The 20,995-nt window shown below is 39.1% G+C and overlaps 1 protein-coding gene across 1 annotated transcript in view; it reads right to left on the bottom strand.

Moving 5' to 3' along the window:
• Positions 1-20,020, bottom strand: part of ZNF277 (zinc finger protein 277) — a gene marked incomplete at its 5' end in the record, with an annotated part of 33,555 nt that extends 13,535 nt beyond the window's left edge. The window contains 7 exon segments of the mRNA XM_080347246.1: positions 788-869; positions 872-897; positions 2,290-2,381; positions 13,817-13,899; positions 16,144-16,232; positions 19,439-19,637; positions 19,951-20,020. Of these exon segments, the coding sequence (XP_080203372.1) occupies positions 788-869; positions 872-897; positions 2,290-2,381; positions 13,817-13,899; positions 16,144-16,232; positions 19,439-19,637; positions 19,951-20,020 (641 nt within the window).
• Between the last annotated feature and the right edge of the window lie 975 nt (positions 20,021-20,995).

A 20,995-nucleotide genomic window follows, 5' to 3' on the forward strand; every position in this document is an offset into this window, starting at 1 on the left:
CTGGCTTTCCATAACTAAGCCCAAGATTTAGGCAAATTTCTCCTACAGTCTTTGATTACAGATTGTATTAAAATCTAATAAGTTGTTAAAGCTACAGTTTCACTCTTAAAGAAATACATTTTCTGCTAGAGCCCAATTATATTTGTGCATACTTCAAATTGTCCCGTTTATGAAATTCATAAAGGGCACTTAGATACTTGCAAAGGAAACTCAAAATGGAGAAGTTTCTTGCTCTTTGCTACCCATGTTCTTCTCCAAAATTCCCTTTTTAACTTCTTCAGCCACATCAGGTTTACATGTTTCTGAGGCAACATGTACACTGGCTTTCCCCTTCTGCTCTGGGATGTGCTCTGTAAGCAGTAGAGACCAAACATCCCACATTATTGATATATAAAGAGACAAAGAAGATTGGCATAAGAACTCTGTATTCAGTCTTTAAAAGGATGTTTAGCAAAAAGGTCATTATGATGAGAAAGAAGAACATTAACGCTTATGAGAAAAAAGAACGTGCTATTATTGATGTCAATGGAAGCTGAGCAACGCATAACAACTGAGGCACTGTGTGCCACTCAATTTTTCCAGCAAACACATATTATGAGTTGTTACGAATTAGCTTTCAATAAGTCAACAAAAAGCCTTTTAAGAGCACTTGCAATAAACTTACGTTCTCTATTTGTTTCCTCTTAAATAACCATGAATGTAGAACTAATTTTAATCCAACTTATTTCCAAGGTTAAAAGAAATATGACCTCAGTCCACTAAAAAAAGCAAACAACAAACTACTTACTTGTCCAGCTTCTCCTGTAATACAGCCAAAAACTCATTGCACTTAACAATGTTATCTGGCAGCCCAATGTTAAAAGCATGTCTCTGGCCATATGATTGAGAAGGACAGATCTACAAAATACGTTGGAAAATAACATTTTTTTTTTATAATATATATGAGGATTATTTTAATTAGTGAATAAAAATATAAAAATTGGTCTAAAAATGCATAAAAGTCAACATTGAATAAAAATAATAGTGCTGCTGCCACTGCTAGAAAAAATAATGCAACTTCATTGAAATAGGAAGTTTTCAATTTCAGCTCTGCTGAATGTTCAGTAACTTTTCAACTGCTTAATCTGCATGGATGAAATATAATCCTTTAAACAAAAATGACAATATAGTTTATTTTTGACCCACACTGTTAGCAAAGCTCATTTATTCACTTGAATAAGTAATCACATGTTTGAAAAGCAACCATCTTGAGAAACATTCTAAAAAGCCATTTGTCAATTTTCTCTATGCTGGTTAACAAAGCAGAACTTCTTTGAATCAATATTGCTTCACACAGTGCTAACACCACAAACAGCACTCAAAAGCATGCACAAACAAACATAATGGATGTTCAAATAAGATCTTTTCCCAATAGAGATATACTGGTTAATTCCTTAGGTGTCCACCATCTCTATATGCCTCAGCTTCTACTTTTGGGAACTAAAGAAATATCCAAGTGTTGACAAAGCTTTGCTTTTGTCATAGCCCTGGCATGACTTTCAAACCATATATTCTACCTGTCAGACCCAAGAATAAGCAGAAAATGAAGTTCTTGGGGCCTGAGTGATGTGAACTTCACTATACCAGGGATTAAAGAGAGCATGGGACACACAAAACATTGGGATGAACCTGCAGGGACATGGCCTCGGGTTCTTCTGCCTTTCCAGAGTACCAGAACTACCATGCAAATAGACATTCAGAGATACGACTCAGTCTCTCCAGCTGAAACTGATTTACTGTGTATAAAAAAAATTTTCATTGCAGCAAGCACTTGAATGTAATTTCTGCTCACATTTGACTGATTCTGCAAAGTACTGCATTCTCTAATTTTCCTTTTCTCTCTTCCATTCAGTCTTCAGATTTACACTGGTTTGGTGAGGCTTAAATAGGAAAATGTGTAACTGGATAGAATTATTTTTAAACAGCCATACCGGCTTAAACAGCTCTTCTTGCTGCTAAAACAACTGCTGAAAAACTGTCTCTCTTTAAAGGTCCAGTTCCAAACTCTGTCTTACTTTGTAGTAGAAGAAGTTGTACTGGAATAAATAAAGGATTGAGAGGTAGGACAGGGTCTGTCTCAAATGGCGCTGCAGTTAGAAGAAATACTTAAAATATACTTTAAGATTAATACTATCTTTTGAATCCTACCATTAGGCACTAACTGGTTCAATGACATTAAAAACCATAAACAAGACGCTGAGCAGATATGAAAAAAAAATAAACCAAAAACTAACAGATCAATAAACAAACCTGTTTCCTGTGAATTCTTGATCACAAAACATACACATACTACGAAAACTTGTGTCGTATCTCTCTCGTTGTTGCTGTTCTAGAATTTCTCTCTACAAAAATAAACAGATATAGTTATTCAAATAAAAAATAGAATCATTCCATCACAGGAGCTTATTATACCTCCTTATCCTTACTGGTAACAATGAACATAGAAATTAAAAGGTGCTGCTGACACACAACCCGATGTTATTTTTGAGGGTGGGTTCTCATAAGAATTGCAGGTTTTTCAAGGCAGTATAGGCTCCAGTCAAGTTTCAGTAACATTGTCCTAATATTACACAAGGTGCACAGAAAGAAATAATAATAAAAATAATAATACAATCCACAGTGAGATTTTATGCAGCTATTGAAATTATTCTGTATGCAACATACCAGTTTACTCTTTCTACTTATGGTTCAGATTTACTTCTGGTATCAGTGAGCAAGTTTACGGTAACCACATAACACCCAGTGGAATGGTAAATGCAGCTTTACATGGGTAATTGCAGGCAATCTAGAGTACTTTTTCGTAATACAGGACCCATGATAAGATGTCCCTGGCAGTTTCTGCAACGAGCTATGGCAGATGCTAAACTCAGGGAAAAGGAGAAGCTGGTTGCATTTACCACTGGTTCTGTTTAATGTAGGGCAACAGGCTTGGCTAGATACTTCACAACACTTGACATAATATTCCCACAACAAAATAATGCAGCAGATGATTTTCTCTGGTGCTTTAAGAGCAGAAGTGTAGCTATATTGTGGAGCTGCTGTACACTTCAGTTTGGAAAGGCCATAATCATTTGGGACATGGAAGAATCACTGTTGGGATTAAAACTTTGCATATTTTCAGCCCAGCAGTACACTATCCTGTGCTCGTGTTTTAAGTACTGATAACTGGCAAGGATTTATTTTCTGTGCAACGCAGAGGTGCTACTGCCTGCTTTCTGACATTCAGGATACAGATGGAATTTCTTAGGCGATTTTTCTCCGTCTCTTTATCTCCTTAGAGACTGCAACAGTGGAGCTTTATGTTACTCACCTATGTCTTTAGTAAACTCTTTTGTGTGGATTAAGGCCCAAATTTGCCCATATTCTACCTAAAATTCACACTCTGCTACACCTGTTGGATAAGCTCCATAGAAGGCAAAAAAGAGACAACAAGAAAGGAAAAATAAAGCGGGGAAAAAAAAAGTAAAGAAAAAACAACAACAACAACCAACCCCAAAAATCAATAACAGGAAGGCTTGACCTATTGTCATTACAGGCCCAAATGTGTCCTGCAGCATGGATGGGCTGGTGTGGGTCTAGTACACCACATCTCCATGCCCACTGAGAGATGGCAGGAAGCTGATATTGGCCAAATAAATGTGCTCTTGGTTTCTCTTCCACAAGAGCAGCACGCCGTACCCAGTGAGGGGCCAGTAGGATGAGAGGGTGCCTGCTGGAGAGTGCAGGAATGTGTCACATCTGAGTCACAGGTGGCCCAGGGCTGGTGGCCACTGTGGGGGACAAGCGCACTGCAACATAGCGCGTTCTAGGGCCCACATTCAACCATGAAATCTGGGAGCTGTAGCTGTTGCACTTCAGCTAAGAGTCCATTACTCTGAAAATGCAGATCCTGGGGGCTTTTTTGTTTGCTTTTGTACTACAACGTATACATTTTCTGTTGGAGTCAGGCTCAGCAGTGCCTACTCAAATTCCAGGCCATATCCACTCACATTCTGCTGCATTATGCAAAACGTCAACTAACAGAAATATAAATTCCTATTTTTCAGGGCTGACTCCTGAAAGAGATAAATGGAGCATACCACATCTTGCGAGAGCCCTTCAGCACAGACGCAATTAAGCATGGATATCTGTCTGCGGCAGGGAACACCCCGCAGCACGGCTGTGAGAACCTGGGCTCTCTCTGGTACTCGTAGCTGCCACCTCTCCCTGCTCAGCAGCACGTCTGACACGGTTTGGCTAACCTTGAAGGCGTCTGTGTGTCATATACTTTGCAAAATGCAAGAGAAAAAATCTTAAATAAAATCAAAGTATACCATGTACAATCCAAACATTAGGATACCAAGGGTTTCAAAACCCCCTCCCTCCCATTAACATTATTCCAACATAGCTTCTGAAATATACTCTACTAGGAGGGGAAAAAAAAAGTTCTGCTGCAAGATTTGGCTGCCTAATTCCAGATTCCAACTTCTTACAATTTGCTTACTGGAGCCCTGGTGTGCTGCTGCTCCCAGTGATGCCTGAGGGGGAAGAAGAAGCAGTCGGTATCCTCCCCACAGACCTGTATGCACCCTGTACCCTTCCCCACTCTGCTTTCTCACCCGTCCCGTTTTTTCCTACACCAGCACGCTTGGCAGCTGGGAAGCTTTGACTAACCCAGAATTGTTGCTTTATCAATTTACTCAATAGAGTGTAAATAATATTTTGCAAGGTAGACACTTCTTTCATCAAGTGTTGGCATCATTCATTGCTAGGGGAGCTTTCTGAGCCAGGAACCAAATCTGGTACTTGCACAGGTGAGCACTGGTTCAAGTCAAGTACAGCAAAAGCACAAGGTTTGCTCTTCTTCCTTACAGACACTCCCAAATACCCTTCTACCTCCGCTCCATTGCTGGGACTCTGAAGGGAGAATAGCATTTAAAATACCTTGCATCAAACTTTCAAGATTTTCTGAATGGAGACCATCAGGTGGTAATGAAAGCCAAGCTTAAACTGAAGTTGAGGCAGGAATCAAGTAATTCAATACTTGCACCCATTTCCAAGCTGTTGGATTTGTTTGGGCTGTTAGCATTAATTCATGGTTGACACTAAGACAAAAAAAAAATCTAAAAACATTTAAACCATGAATATATTCCAAAACTTTTTTAGGATATTGTGTCATAGCAAAGTGTCAGAGAATGAGAGGGCAAAGTCACTTGAGGAAAAAGTAACAGATCACAAAATACACATATATTAGTTTTCTTTTTCCATAATGGATAAAAGAATGGAGCACAGACAGAAAAGCTAAACCAAAACACTACAAAAGTAAGTGAATCAAATGCCATAGCTTGATATCAGGAAAATAATTTACAATATTGATACAGTTTGTTGAATAATTCCTGACCCCCATCTCTTTTTATCCTTTGTGAGTCATTCTGACAGCTATTTGTGTTCTACTCCTTCTGCTCACCCCCTCCTCGCCACCCCGGAAAATTCATTACTTGCCTAAAGATTGTCAAACCAGTTGTGAAACAACCATTGCCAGAACAGATATCCCCACTGATACAAAGTAGAACTTAAATTACAGAGGCTTTTAGTGTGATATCCCCACTGGTACAAAGTAGAACTTGAATTACACAGGCTTTTAGTATAAACTGCTTGTCCCCACAAACCACATGAAGCTGATGAGATCAACCAAGCATTGTCAAAAATAAGTGCTACTAGATGGCAAGTTCTTGGAAGCACATTTTTCGACAGTCTAGCTCAAATAAGCAGTAGATATGACTGTGGCAGTTAGCAGCCTCTTGTGGAATAGCTTTAGGAAAATTCCATAGCACATAAGTGGTTGATCACCTTCAAACATGGGAAATGGAAGCTGGATATTACTGACCATACTTACAGGTAAGAAAAATGTAGTTCCTTTGCTGGAGCACTTAATGTATTCAATAAAATCAAATTTAGTTTTAATCCAATTCCCCTTTTTTTCTATCTGGGAAAAAAAAAAAAATAGCAACCCTTCTACAGCTCTTAGTTGTGCAATTTCTACTATATGGGTGTTCTACCATAAAGAAATCTGAACAAATTACAAAATACTAGCTATTCTGTGTTTTACCTAAAAAACCAAAATTCATGGTAAGGATGTGCAAGTGTCAATCATCTTTAAATATACCTACACAATAAACAGCTAACACAAAAGAAATATGATGATTTGCATGACAATTTGTAATTTGGAGTCTAAAAAAATGCCTTGCACATTCACAGTGCTCAGTTTGAGGCTGTGAAGAGTTCAGACTTTCTCTTAGGAGGTGGTAATTTAAAATGTCCCTGAAAAGAAATGTGCCTGTTCGTCTCTTAAGAAGCAACATTTTGTAAGAAATGCATCAGCAAGAATTCACACTGATAATCAGCAAAAGATGAAAAATGCCTACCTGCAGGTAGTAAGCACTTTTCCCTAAACAATTACTTTGCTTCTGATCTATAGTTTAAGAAACATTCAAGACAAATAAAATGCCTTCAAAAGGTAAGACTAAAAACTAACTCCTTCAAATGCCAAAAGCTATGGACTCAGGACAATTGGTTTTATGGCACATTAGATATTTCTGATATTGTAATTCCTGCTACTCTCCAACCGACACTGTATCCCAGGTGCTAAATTGTCTTTCTTTATTACTGTCAGACCACTGCTTTTTTTAAATCATAAACTCCTTTACTAACAAGGCCCTCATAAATAATTTATGCAGCTATTTAAATACATGTCTTGGATCATTGACATAGAACAACCATTCACAACCAGTACTGAGCAAAAATTTTGCTGCTTTTGTTTCCAACTTGAAGATAGAATTGGTGGTCAAAATTTTGCCTGTTTTTTCCAACTACAGTTCGTCCAACAAAAATATATTACTTCTTTCTCCAAACTCTGTCTCTTTATAATCACAGCACTTGTGATACATAAGAAATGATGGCAGAAAGTACTTCTTTAGCTCCAAGACAGGGGCAGATTACACTGCAGTTTGGGACAAGATCATGCAGTGACACCTGAATTTATCATTCCTCAGTCCAGGAACCCATCTGCGCACTGGAGGACTGGACTCTGTAAAACTGAGCTAACAGCCATATGTATCTTATTTTTTAAGATATTCAGGACCACAAAAAACCCAACCCAACCCAACCAACCAACCAACCAACACTACTGCCATAAGCCCAGACATGGTGCAGTCCAAAGTTTCTCATCCAAAGCCTTAAGCATACAAGTAGTCTCAAACTATATAATTAATTTCAGTACTGGGCTGGATTGGGGCAAGAGCATATTGCAGTTTGTTGTTATCTGGCTTGCCACTTCTGGTCCTTCTTTCTCATCCTGTCTAGGCAAGAGACTAGAAAGACAGCATGTTATACAAATGATCGCTTAAGAGAAGTTCCAATGAAAGCTTTTGATGAATGGTGCTATATTCTCTGGGGAGGTAGTTTCCCTAAAGATGTTCCTTTGAAGAGGGAATTTCATCAATGTTACAGTGTGACGGACACAAACATCTGAGCACTCAGCCACACTGTTGTGAAGAGTGCACGATCACAGGGCACATGTTTTTGTTACAGTAACAGGCTCATTAATACTATTAAAATCAGAGTGTGTGCCTGAGAATTTGCATCTAAATAATATAAGATAAACACTTCACAATAACAATACATATTTTATCAAGTTCTCCAAGGTGATCTCTCAAACAGACAATGTGTATCTTTAGTTGCTGTTTCTTCCAATTTAAACAAGTGTTACATTTCCCTGCTGAGTGCTCACATAAATTAGCTATTGCTGTAGCCAAAGGAAGTAAGTGAAACAGATTCTGGTTTGAAAACAACAAAACAAAACAAAAAATCATGCTGACAGATCACAACAAGAAGCTGCTTACACTTTACTGGCAAAAAACCAAACCAGCACAGTACACTGAATTAAAGACCAGAGCTAGTGACACTTGAGATGCCCTACAGTCTCTAAAAACTTGCCAAGCACGTTCTTTGACAATTATATATACCATTAGGATAAACTACTCTTGGAGCAAGAGAATTACATTTGGTTTTGCGCCTACAGTTTCCTCCAAGATTGGCTGATGAGCTTTTCATCATGCTTGTAGCTGCTAAATAGAAAAAAATATTTACAAAGAATCATGGTATCAGAAACTTGACATCTCTCTAAAGACCTGCAATCTTAGCTGTATGTCAATAGCTTGTCTCCTAACTTTTGTATTCAGCTTTTCTCTTCACTGATCACTGTTTTCAGCTCTTCCTCTTCAAACAGTACTCTCTTGCCTCTTGAGTACAGAAGAAAATAATCCTCCAATTCTGTAATCATTATCATGTCCCTTCCAATGTTATTTCAAGAAGAGTGCCTTTTATATTATCAGAGATGTCTGCGGGAGAAGCCCTTCAGGAAACAGTTTAGCTGTAACATGCATAGAAATATAACAAAATTGTCAGGATAGGACATCCCTCTCACCTACTGAATGTGAAAATTCATACACGGTTCAGGAATGTCATAAACAGAGCCCCACTGGCTAGACAGACAGACTAGCATGTCAAAGACTAGACACTAAGGACTGAAGGATGATGGCACTAAAGACTCACTTTTGGGACAGAAAAAAGAGGGAAGCAATGAGGCAGCAATCTACTATCTTTGAAGAGATGCTGCCTATCTGGAGACGAAATTGTGAGTACTCCATTTGGTACAGGCTGATTGTCCAACTGGGCATTCCTTACTTTTTACCAGATACTCTTGATAAGACATTACCACAAAAAGTTGTGAACAAGAATGAAGTAAGAAAAGGAGCGGGTTAGCATTTTCCTCAGTCTTTCTGGTTGAGTTCAAGGCACAGGCATAGATCAACATCTCCTGGAGAGGAATATATAGCTATGGAAACAGTGACAAAATAGGGAGGATTTAAGAATATCATCATATGGCTGGAGAAACAGCGGCTACCAATGAACCCCCTGACAAAGAGGAGGACATCGGTTTTTCAGCTAAGTGGGGAGACTTCAGACTAGGTTTGAAAGGACAGCAACCAAAAACTCAGAGAGAAATAAAAATTGTGACCAACTGGAAAAACAGGAAGTTGGGAAGAAAATGGTGGTGGTGAGGGGGAAAGGATGTAAGGACAATCTTCTGAACCACAGATCATAGGCAGACTGAATGAGTACAAAGGCCAAAACCACGTCTTCCCTCACTCCCAAATATATTAGAAATAAACAGCAAAGAAAAGCAGAGATTCATTACATAATGTAGGAAGAGACCAAACACAGACAAAAGAGGAATGCCTGCAATATTCAGGGCTTCAGTCTTTGCAGGAAAGGTTAATTATGTCACAATCGTTAATGAAATGCATTTAAAACAAAAGAAATAAAAAACTGAGAACAGAAAATGGTAAAAAAGGGTTAAAAGTTGGACCTTATTCAAATCTGACAGAATTTACCCAAGAGTCATTATGGAATTAGATAAAATTATTTCTGACCATTAGTGTGAAAAGTCTTCTAAAACCAAAGGAGGATAAGCAAGATTCCAGAGTGCTTGAGAGAAGCAATTATATACAAACAAAGGCAAAGAACGACCTATAGAATTTCAGATATAGGTATTAACATGCTGACATTATTAGCTACTCTGTAAGCGCCTCTGATGCTGTATTATGCTAAACTGGGCTAGACTCAAGATCCCTTCCAGTGCATAGCTTCAGCTTCTTGAACCTTGTCTCAGCTTAAGCTTGTGACAAACTGGGGATCATACAAACAGCTCATCCTGGGAAGCTGGTATAGCTCAGTCCCTCTTACAGTTTTGGTGAAGGCTCCTCATCAGAGTCTATTTATTGGGAAGACTAGTGTCTTCACCTAAAACTACCACTCACATCACAAGAGAAACCTGTAAACATGACAGAAGACAAGGTCAGTGCTAAGATAGGAAGTGTGTCTTTGAAAAAAAATTGGTATTTTTCTTTACCTTTTTTAGAAAAAGCTTAGAGATAAGTCCAATTGGTTTATACTAACACTGCCCCTCCTAGCGTCTCAAGTTTTGCTGCCAGGACTTCCTTGCCTGGTACTGCTTCACAGCTACAAATTCTTTGTGCAGACTGTGTTTTTCCAAAAGACCGTATCTATTCTGTGCTACGCAGCCTTGTCAGCTATTTCAGCAAGCTGTGCTCTCTAACCTAGTTCAGGCTCATTCCTTGGCCTCTCTCAATACATCACAGTCACCGTAATGTCTCTGCACGACATCCACCTTGGCTCGCTCCCCTGCTGCAATGCAGCCTGAAATAGTCCTAAACTGGAGTTTCAAAACTACAAAATGAAATGCTTCAGCTAGCACATTTTAAAGACAACATTTGTCCTTGTTTGGGCTTGCTGTTGGAGACAGCAGTTAGGATTCAAAGCCTGCAGAAAAATCACCAAAAGTTGTATAGTTTTGGTCTTTATTCTGCACAAGTGCCATGAGCCCATTTGCCAGCTCACTCTTAATTGCTGGACTTGTCTGAAGGTAAAAGACTTTGCAAAGCAAAATAACTATTTAACTTGCAAGTCAACACTCAGATTGCAGCAAAAGGAAATGAAAAACTAAACAGACTTCATTGCTGTAACTAAAGCGGTGACTCCATCAGCCCCAACTTCAGCTGCCACTTGATATCACAAAATCCTTCTGTAGAAACTGAAGATACAATTCTGATATTTAAAACAGTGTTAACAGAAAAGGCTTTCATAACAAAATAAGAATGCATACCTCTTTCTTTTCTAACTTACTCTGATAATCAGCACTTGTGCCAGGCTAAATCCTGCACTCTTTAATGAATTTGAGGAAACATCTATTTGCAGATCAGATGAGACAGCTCAACTGCCAATAGATTCTGCACTCCCCTGACACTGGCAGTGGAGATAAGACCTAGTTGGAATATGACTGCATAGCCCAAACCACCACAAAACCAGAAACAAATGCCTCTTAAAAAAAGAAAAAGTATGGCCCAATGTGTAGCAGCCAGGAGGTATTATTACAATAGGCAGTTCCATGGAAACATCAGCGGTGTGCTCAATCATGATCCTCCTTCCTTCCTCTAAGCCACGAACAACATGATATAAGCTTGGGAAACAAATATCATTATGGCACAGCATGCCCATATGCAATATTCAAGATGTCTTTCATAACTTCAAAAGCATTACAGGAAACTAGAAAAGGTAAAAAGAAGTGCAACGACGATGTACATTGAAGAACCATCAAATAGACAGCATTCTTAAACTTGAATCACTAGATCACTGAGCTTGCAAAAGACCTTTTGTGATCAGTTAGCCCAACCCTCCTGCTTAAGCAGAGTCACTAAGACCTGGTGGCCCAAGACTGTGTACAGTTGGGTTTTGAGTATCTCCACAGATGGAGACTCTAGAACCTCTGCAGGCCACCTGTTCTAGTGTTTGACCACCCTCATAGGAAAAAAGTGTTGTATTTATACACATTGAGAAGATCACCCCTGAGCCTTCTCTTCCAGGCTTAACAGTCTCAGCTTTATCAGCCTTTTTTTCTATGAAAGATGTTCCAGACCTTTGACGGTCTTTGTGACTCTGCATTGGACTTGCTCAAGTATGTCTGTATCTTTCTCATACTGGGGAACTCAGCACTGGATCCAGCACTCCAGACGTGTCTCACCAGTGCTGAGCAGGGGGGAAGGATCACCTCCCTCACCCTGCTGGCAATGCTTTTCCTAACACAGCCGTGGATCCTCTTGGTCTTCTTTGCTGTGAGGGTGCACTGCAGCACAAGACTAATGAAAGACAAAACGGCAGGGGCATTGGAACTAGAAGATCTTTAAGGCCCCTTTCAACTCAAACCATTCTATGATTCTCTAATAATGTAAGGTAGACAAATCATGAATGGTTTGGATAAGATAAAGGATGAATTGTCCACCACCTCTTCTAACACAAAAAAGCAGCCAGGTGTGAAGTAACAGGTTCAAAAGGGCCAAACAGTTAAGCTGTGCAACTAACTGCTGCAGCAACCTCTGGATACTGGAAGTTTATACAAGTTCAGAATTGAAGGTTCATGAAAGAAAAATCTATTATGCTAATAAATATAGATATAATGTTGCTGAATTAAGAAATTCTTGAGCTGCCAATTGCTAGAGACTAGAAGAACATTTTGGGAAAGAATCACTACCAGGTCAGAAGAGGGCAAATACCATAGATACTTTGCTGCTGGCAAGGATAAGATACTGATCCAGACAAAGCTTTTGACAGATCCAGGATGGTTTTCCTTACAATGAATTATAAGTGAAGCAGCTAGGCATGAGTGCATCAGCTGTTTTTTTCTCAGTCCAAGTAAATCCAATGGATCTACATAGGAACGAAGATTTCAGATGAGGCAGCTTCACCTCCATAGGAAATCATCAGTGGAAGAACTACCACAATTCTCCTTTGAAGGAACTGGGATCCTATGGAGAGCTGTGTAAGACTGATGCATACTCCACAGGTTCTGGGGATTCATTAGTCGTGTGCCTCGAGCTGCAGAACATTACTGTAGCCAGCAAACTGAAAAGCACTCACAGGGTACTTGAACCAAATGGATTTTGCCTGCCAATCCCCATTTTCCTGGGGACTATAGTTTGGATTTTCAAAGCATCTCCTTCATTCTGAATGCTTATAATTTAAGGTGCCTTCAGTTGCATGCTGTGTACGTACTGACTTGTAACAGAAACATAAGGTTGGCACCTTACCAACCAGGTAAGGTACCAGAAGAAACAGCGTAACAAAGGTTTAAAAGGCCTGTATTGACAATTTCCAGGGCAGACCTGCCAGTAGCAAACTGATGAACGTGTTTATGTCAAGACCAAAAGGCCTGCACTCTAACACCTCACAGTACAGACAAATTGTCAGCAGAAGACCTTGCATCCTAACACAAGCAGACTGAGAACAAGGCTGCTATGTATCCCATAACACTCATTTTTTAATTAGCCCAACAGGAAAACCAGACTAAATATGTATATTTCAAACAAGAAAACAAAGCAAAACAACAACACCAACACCCAGTGGTCAGCAACATGGACTGAGACTCATGGAAGCTGAAGTCAGTAAGAGTTTAATGTGAAGGATCACCCACTCAGAACTGACAACTCTGAAAAGATATGAGAGGTCTGTCCAAAGTACCAGGTTGCTGTCACCAAGCAAGAAGAACCAGAGCAGTTCATGAGGACTCAACAGCTGGCATTTCTCACCCTTTGCTTCTCAGAGAAACAACACTGGACAGACTTCCTCCGCTTGTGCACCGTGGTGCTTGTGAGCATGCAAGTGTGAATTAATGAAATCTGAGCAAGAGAGTGTGAACGCAAAAAAACAACTTGTTTGAAGATTTTGAAGGGCGCATCACCTTCCCTTTTCACAGTATCGCACACCGAGTTTTATTTTGCTAATTCTGGTACATGTATATTATTAAGCAAAAGACGGTGTGTCAATGCATTGCAGATTCTTGCAAAGAAGAAAAATGTTCAGCACACTCAGCCTTTTTTGGGGCTCCAGGCCTATTTTTCAATCTTGTGGAACACTGACATGCAACGTGTCGATTTATTCCAAGGAAAAATCTATAAACAATGAGTTTGTGTATGTTTGCACAGCAGGTAGGGAAATGAGCTTAAAAAAAATATATGAAAATAAAAATATATAAAAATATATAAAAAATCTGAATTTTGCAGTCTACCAAAAAATACTTTCACTTTAAAGTGCCCACTAAGTTACCATATATTACACTACAGCACTGTTTACCTCAAAAAATGAAACAACAGTAATTTCTTACCAGTCTCTTCTGCTGAAGCTGTTCTCTAAGTAATCTGTCTTCTGGTAAAACATCACATAGAAGAAAATAATTGTCCTGTTCTTCTGTTAAGAGATTAGGAAGTGTGGATAAGAGATGGGAAGTTGCAGGTGCTTTGAATATTACTGGCACGTAATTTACTAAACATTTGGCATGCATTAAGAAGAAAAGGTATTTTTTAATCTATGAAAGTCAGTTATTTTAATTTCATAATTTAATTAAACATGCTAAAATATTTGTATATAAATATTTATAAGACCTGTACCTCATTTATCTTGCAGTACAAAGACAAAAGTCTTGCATAGGTTTTCCCCACTACCAAATTTATTCTTTTTTATCATAGTTCTTCTGGAGTCATAAAGCAATTTTTATCATTTATGTTGGTTACAGTATGAAGTCAGCATCAAAGAAACATGAAACCACCTTTAATTTTATCTTGCATGTGGGATTTTCAGTTATTTCCCTAAGTAACTGGCAGTTTTCAGTAGTTATCTGGGCACAGACTTCTTAGCAGGTCCTGTTATGATAAGACAAAGGGTAATGGTTTTACAGTAAAGGAGGGGAGATTCAGACTAGAAATGAGGAAGAATTTTTTTACAATGAGGGTGGCGATCACTGGCCCAGGTTGCCCAGAGAGGTGGTAGATGCCCCATCCCTGGAGACATTCAAGGCCAGGCCGGATGGGGCTCTGAGCAACCTGATCTAGTTGCAGATGTCCCTGCTCATTGCAGGGGTTGGACTAAATGACCTTTAGAGGCCTCTTCCAACCCAAACTATTCTGTGATACGATATACCCTACCCTTACCCTGACTGATCACATCACATTTTACCATCAGATCTTGTTCCACCTGCAGATATGCACCACAACTGCTCGGCAACACACATTGAGACTTGCCTAATTTACATTCTAATTACGTGTTTTACCCACATTTTGTTTACTAACTTTTTCACTGTTTATATTCATATCCAATTTATTAATAAAACAAATCTTATTAAAATGAATTACATTAAAATTACTCAGCATGAAAGAAAATACAGAGACACAAAAATATTTTTCATTTGAAATTAACTCATTTATTAATCAAAGTGTCATGTGGTTGGTGAACTGAAGTGACTATTATTAAGTCTTTTACAATATTAAACTTGCTAGATTTCAGCCTTTCCCATCTTTTAAAACAGAAGTCCACGTGAAGACAACTCCCCTGATTTATGAGCTACGGAACTCAAAAGAGCTAGCCATTTTAAAAAAAACCCAGGTTTGTTAACAAACAAATAACAAAGTATTCTCATTGTCCTTTGGAAGGGCTATTGATAGTTTACAATTCTAGCATGCTTTGGCATTTAGGGGCTTGATTTGCAATTTTCAAGCAAAACAAAAACATACAAATGTGAGACAAATTATGGTCTTTGGAGTGATTTTCACATTTTCTAGGACTTTTTTTTTTTTTTTAATTAATTTGAATAATCAAACCAATTTATTTTCATCCATTTTTTATTCAGTTTTCACCTTCCACCCATCTCTGACACTGGCTGCATTCATTTCTTCCTTTTTTAAAGCCCTCCACAGAGGATAAAAGATGCAGAAAAGCCCTAATGTTCTCTTATCTGCTTTTAGGTAAATTATATCTTTCTGTTAGAAAAGGGGAAGCCAAATAAATTCATCAGCTACTTCTGAGAAAAACACTTTGTTTGCACAGTCATCACTGTCCCTGTGATGGAATGTCCCACTGTGCCAGCGCAGGAGAACTCTGAAGTGTGCTGTGCTCTTTGGCCTTGTGTTAGAGTCCAAAAAGTGGCAGTTTTTGTAACTCCACTATGAAGATATTGCCTCCTAATACTCTTGGAGCAGTAAGCAGTGTGGTGGAGGAAAGGAAGGGAGATTGTGGCCCTGCTGTGCAGGAAGAGGTAGCAGCATCAGTGGGGGTGGTAGATGGTGTGAAGTTGGAAAAGAGCTCTCTGGGGATGTATCTCCACATTTCTGGAAGGACAGTCTCCAATTATTTTTGCAGTGGGTACCAAAGCTTCACCAGCCACAATGAAAACAGCACTGCTTCTAGGCCTCGATTTGCAAGTGGCCCTGATTCAGCAGCACCGAGCATCTATTGAGCTCAGCTTCCCTTAGCATAGTGCCGAAGCACGTGTTGCAATCCTTGGGGAAGGTAAGTTTAAATACGTGGTTAAGAGTTAAATATCACTTCTGTGGTTTTCTAGTGTCAGATTACTTCACACTTGGCTGATTAAAGCAGCAATATATGCCAGAAGTTATCACATGATCTGGCCAACAGAGAGTAAACAAGCAGCGTACTTACCTAATGGAGCTTCTGAATTTGTTCTTATCACACTACAGAAGTCTGTGATGGGCTGTTCTGCAAACCGCTTCTTCCAGTATAAAATGTATCTTTAAACATAAGGGGGAGATGATCAGTGAAAAAGGAAGCATCAGAAAAAGTTTATTAAACAGTTGATAGGATCTTGCTTTTTCCATTATCTAAAATCTTAAGAGTTCTTTGAGTTTTTTCTTAAGCCCTGTCTCAGTATTCTCTTCCTTTAATCCAGTTTTCCAATTCATTAAATTTGTTCAGCTTCATTAAAACTGGGTTTAACTATTCTGTCAAAGTGAAGAACTCAAGAAGACATATTTGCATTAAGCTTTACATAAACACTGTGACCTATTCACATCTTCAGACAGAAGTGCCACTCAGATGCATCTTTACTGAAAAAATATACTACGGAGTACTCTAAAATTCCCAAAATATCGTGCTCTGTGTTCTGCAAGATGCAGGCAGGGATCTGAAACTCAGTATAAGTATCAACTTGTCAAAAATGAGGTTTTGGCAGGTCTCCTGTGGAGTTAACAGTGAAAACTGTAGCTTGCCAGACAACTAGAAAGACAGAAAAATGAAATCCCCAGACACCTTGGGGGTGGGATAGCAGTCAGAGTAAGGAAAGCCCTAAACATATCTTGAAGGTTTAACCCATCAGCTACAGTTGTTTCAAAACATTCCTGTGCTATCATTACCAACAGCATTACCAGACCCCAACTGGGAATAGGTTCCCACTGAACTAGAAGCTACTGTCTAACCAAGAAGAAAACACCTTCAATTATATGATGAAGGGAACCAAGCAGTCCTTGTGCTAATTATTCAGAAACTTAGTATAAAAGAAAATAAATCAGAGAGTACCTAAGTATATGCTTATATTTATACTTATGTGTATGATAGAAATCATGTGAGAATCGCTAATGTAAAGGCTAATTCTGCAATGACAGCTATCCATTGACATGCCATCTAATTAGGAAAATAGTAATAAAAAAATCAGATATCATTATTATGAGGATATTTCTAAACAGTTGTAACTTTTAATACTTGTGCAATCTAAATGTTTACTTGCCACAGCTATCATATCCTATGGTGGTTCATATTATCTCTACCATCTATCTTACTGTATGAGGACTTTAACTGCAGCAGCCAAGGGATCAGCACATGTTTGTTTCTGCTTTGGCATGCAGAGGATTAACCTGCGGAACAGCAGCCAGCTGAGCGCAGGGAACCCAACACGCGCAGCAAAGCTCCTTCAGAGGCACCATTAGGTGTCAGTGAGAGGTGAGTGGTTTGTTGTTCCCCACCTACTGCAGTGTTTATAATGCACAACAGAACAGTCTTGCTGCTACACAGAACAACAAGTCTTCCAGAATAAGCCTTCCTTGAGCATATAGGAGGCAAATGTGCAAATGAAGGGATTTCAAGATGTAATTTAGTCTGTCCGCTGCACTGAAATAAATGAATACTGTTCAAACTCACCTAACTATAACGGCCTGTTCCATGAAGCTTACTGTTAAGGGATTTCATATCATAAGACTTAACCCAAATAATCAATGACCAAATAAAGTCAATGCCTTGCCATTTTTCTAGGGAGAGAGAATGAGTGGTCAGTGTACACGAGTGATCATGACCAGTCATGCAGTATAAGCTTATTCCCCTTATCTCTCTCTCTTGCCCTAATGCCAACTTGTCTTTATTCATCCAAGGTTTTTTTTTGTTTGTTTGTTTTGTTTTGTTTGTTTTGTTTGTTTGTTTTTTAAATAGTTTTCCATTAGCATTGCTCTTCTCTGGGTTCCCCACTTGTAGCTCTGTCAAGAAATGTATTCCTAAGACTGATCGTAACTCATTGCTAAGTATAAAAAAACCCCTATGTTTTCAAAGTTGTTTCCCTGTATTTTCCACACTTCAGTTTAGTACTTCAGAGCATACCTCCTTTTTTGTGCACAGTATTATACTATTTTACTGATGCTCAGGACAGCAGATAAGAGAAAGCACACTTCACAGTAACAGCTCCATCATTTCACATCCTGGGGGCCACTTTCTATAAGGTTTGGCTACCTTCCAATTGCATTAGCAGCAAAAATAACCTAAATGGACATTTTCTTGAACAGGTGATTTTAAAATACATTTCTATTAACGCAGAATAATCCCCCAAGCACACTCAAACTGGCAGCCCACGACCGAACAGCTCTGATCCCTTTATTTATCTGAGGAAACTGGCATTATCTCCAAAGAACATTGCATTCTTGTTCTGCCTGCTTTCAGCATAAAACCAAACAAAAACAAGTATCAGTTTTCAATTTGAAGCAACCTTAAGCTCATACACCTGAATAGGGATTTATGTGTCTTACATTTCTCTTCCTAAATTTCATCTTAAAGTTTCTTTTTTTTTCCCATCTTGATAGCCACAAGTTATTTGCTTTGGCTGAGTACCTAATCACAGAAGACCTACCAGAAAACTCCTTTCGGTTGAGAAATTATCCAACTAACATTTAAACACTGCAGCAGGACTATCTACAAAGTGCCAGGTTCTGTCTAGGCTACTGCCTGGTCCATACATTGCTATGTGAAGGAAAATGCCAAGCAAGTGCCCAGTCTCTGAAGCTCCAATCCAGCTGGTGCTGTGCCAGCTACTGGAGGAAGTAATGAGAGTGAAAGCCAAGTGTGACCCCGCTGAGATGATCAATGACACAGCTGTAGACGGAGTCACAGTTGTGTGTAGATCACAGTACTGTAAAGTATAATTAAGGATTAAATGTACTTTCTATGGGGAAGTACTGGCATCCTTAAAATAGGGCATCTGAATTTCATCCCAGAATGTGAGATTCTGTACTGAGCAGCTTCTGCATACAATACACAGCTTCAGGACATTGTACAGTAGTAGAAATAGTCTTGTCTTATAAAAATAAAACTCAAAATTAGGAGAGTTGATTGTCTAGAATTTATGTAACAAACAGCTTCCTAGGTTGTACACAACTTGTTGATTAGTGACAGAACCTGAGAAGTCCCTAGGGTATGTTAAAGAATGACAAACTCAGGAATTGCCCTGTATTCTAATATCGAGTCCCCTGGTCCCAGCAACATCTAGGGGGTGGGGAATGGGAGAGGAATGAGAAAACAACCTTACAAGCCAGCAACAAAAGGTCATCAAAAAAGTAATAAAAATCCTCCCACAACACCCTACTGCTTTTAGAAATATTTTAAAAAGATGACCTCTAGTTTTCTGAAGCTTTCTGTAATATCTGCACACATACACACTCATTTTAAACAATATAACCCTTACCTTCTAAAATCTGCAACCAGTTTCATATCTGCTATGACGAGCTTGTGTTCAATAATCATGTGCTTCAGGAGCTGGTCTTGTTCTGCTAAGAGATAGCATTCTTTGCAGAATATACAAGGCACATAGGGAGAACCTTCTACAGCAGCAACACCACCTGGACTTTCTGGCAGAGATAGAGGCTCCAAAATACACTCTGTATCTAAAACAAATAAAAAGAATAATTAATGTTGACTAAGTGAATAAATCTACATCACTTGGTGTACTTTCAGGCAGTACATGTAAAGTCCGTTTGGTTGGGTCCCAGTTTTGTTGCACGGATCACTCCAGCAACAAGGTCCTTGGAAGCGAGCAGGCTGCATCATTTCCATGCAGGACAGTGGGAGGTTAACACATGACAGTCCTGAAGTGTCTGCTCTGGCTGAAACTCCAAGCTGACACTGAACCAGACAGACACAAGTGCTCCAGTTTTTATCAATATTATACTAAAGGTAATTTTATGATGAGAAACCTACTTTTCTTCCTCTCACTACCTAGTCTACCTGTTGCTATGCATGAAGCTGCTCTCTTTGCCACATTCCTCATGCTATCAGGGAGGCTTTAGACTGCATAGCAGAAAGTGTTTTGCATATTTATTTCTCCTAACTATACTTTTATTTATTGCACAATACTCCTATCATCTTCTGATAGACTCTTGACAGTCTGTATACATTTGTCGTGCCTTTTTTATTTTTGTCCATTAGCATGTCACTGTTCTGTGACAAAGTAAAAGACCATTCTCAATAAAGACTCCCACCACAGGGAAGCTTATACCCAGCGAAACACTTCCTAATTGTATAGATATCGAAGAAAGCCCAACCGTGCACCATGTGGAAAAGTCAACGGCCCGTGTTAGTTTTATACTCCACCAGTCAGACACAGGTTGCTCAAATGACAGCACACAGAGGTGAGACACTGGCTGATGTTCTCGAGGTTTGTGGCTGTTTGCAGCTCAACCAGTGGGTGCACTGCACAGAAGTGCAGTAGTATAGCAAACAAGCAGACTGACCCAAGGTATAAGTGTGTGCCCCCATTTTAAACAACAGCAGTGTAAATTCATAAGCTCTTCCACTGGTATAAATTAGCAAACTTCATTAAGAAGCACTATGTGACCAATAGATTCCAGCAGCTGGCCCCATCAGCCTCACCAAATTTCAGTTGTCTGGAAATAAGCCATGGTATTCATTTCCCCATCAAATTGTATCTCAGTCTTTAGTAAGGCTTATCTTGGGAACAAAATGCCAATTTCAATATCTCTCATCAATTTCAGCTACATCAGTTTTGGATAGCAAAAGGAGAGTAAAAGCAAACAGAAAAAGATCCCCAATGGTTCCTGTGCTCTGAGGATGAAAACTTAAAAGAAAACATCATGGGTCTCCTTGACTCTTGTGATACGATGTTAACTTGGGCAGCAGTAGAATAAACTCCATGCCTCTGTTTTCCTGCAGTGACATGAACACCTCTGTAAAGAAATAAAATCTTGCAGAATCACAGAATGGCTGAGGTTGGAAGGCACCTCAG

The sequence above is a fragment of the Nesoenas mayeri genome, assembly GCF_963082525.1.
Source record: "Nesoenas mayeri genome assembly, chromosome: 1".
Lineage (NCBI taxonomy): Eukaryota > Metazoa > Chordata > Aves > Columbiformes > Columbidae > Nesoenas > Nesoenas mayeri.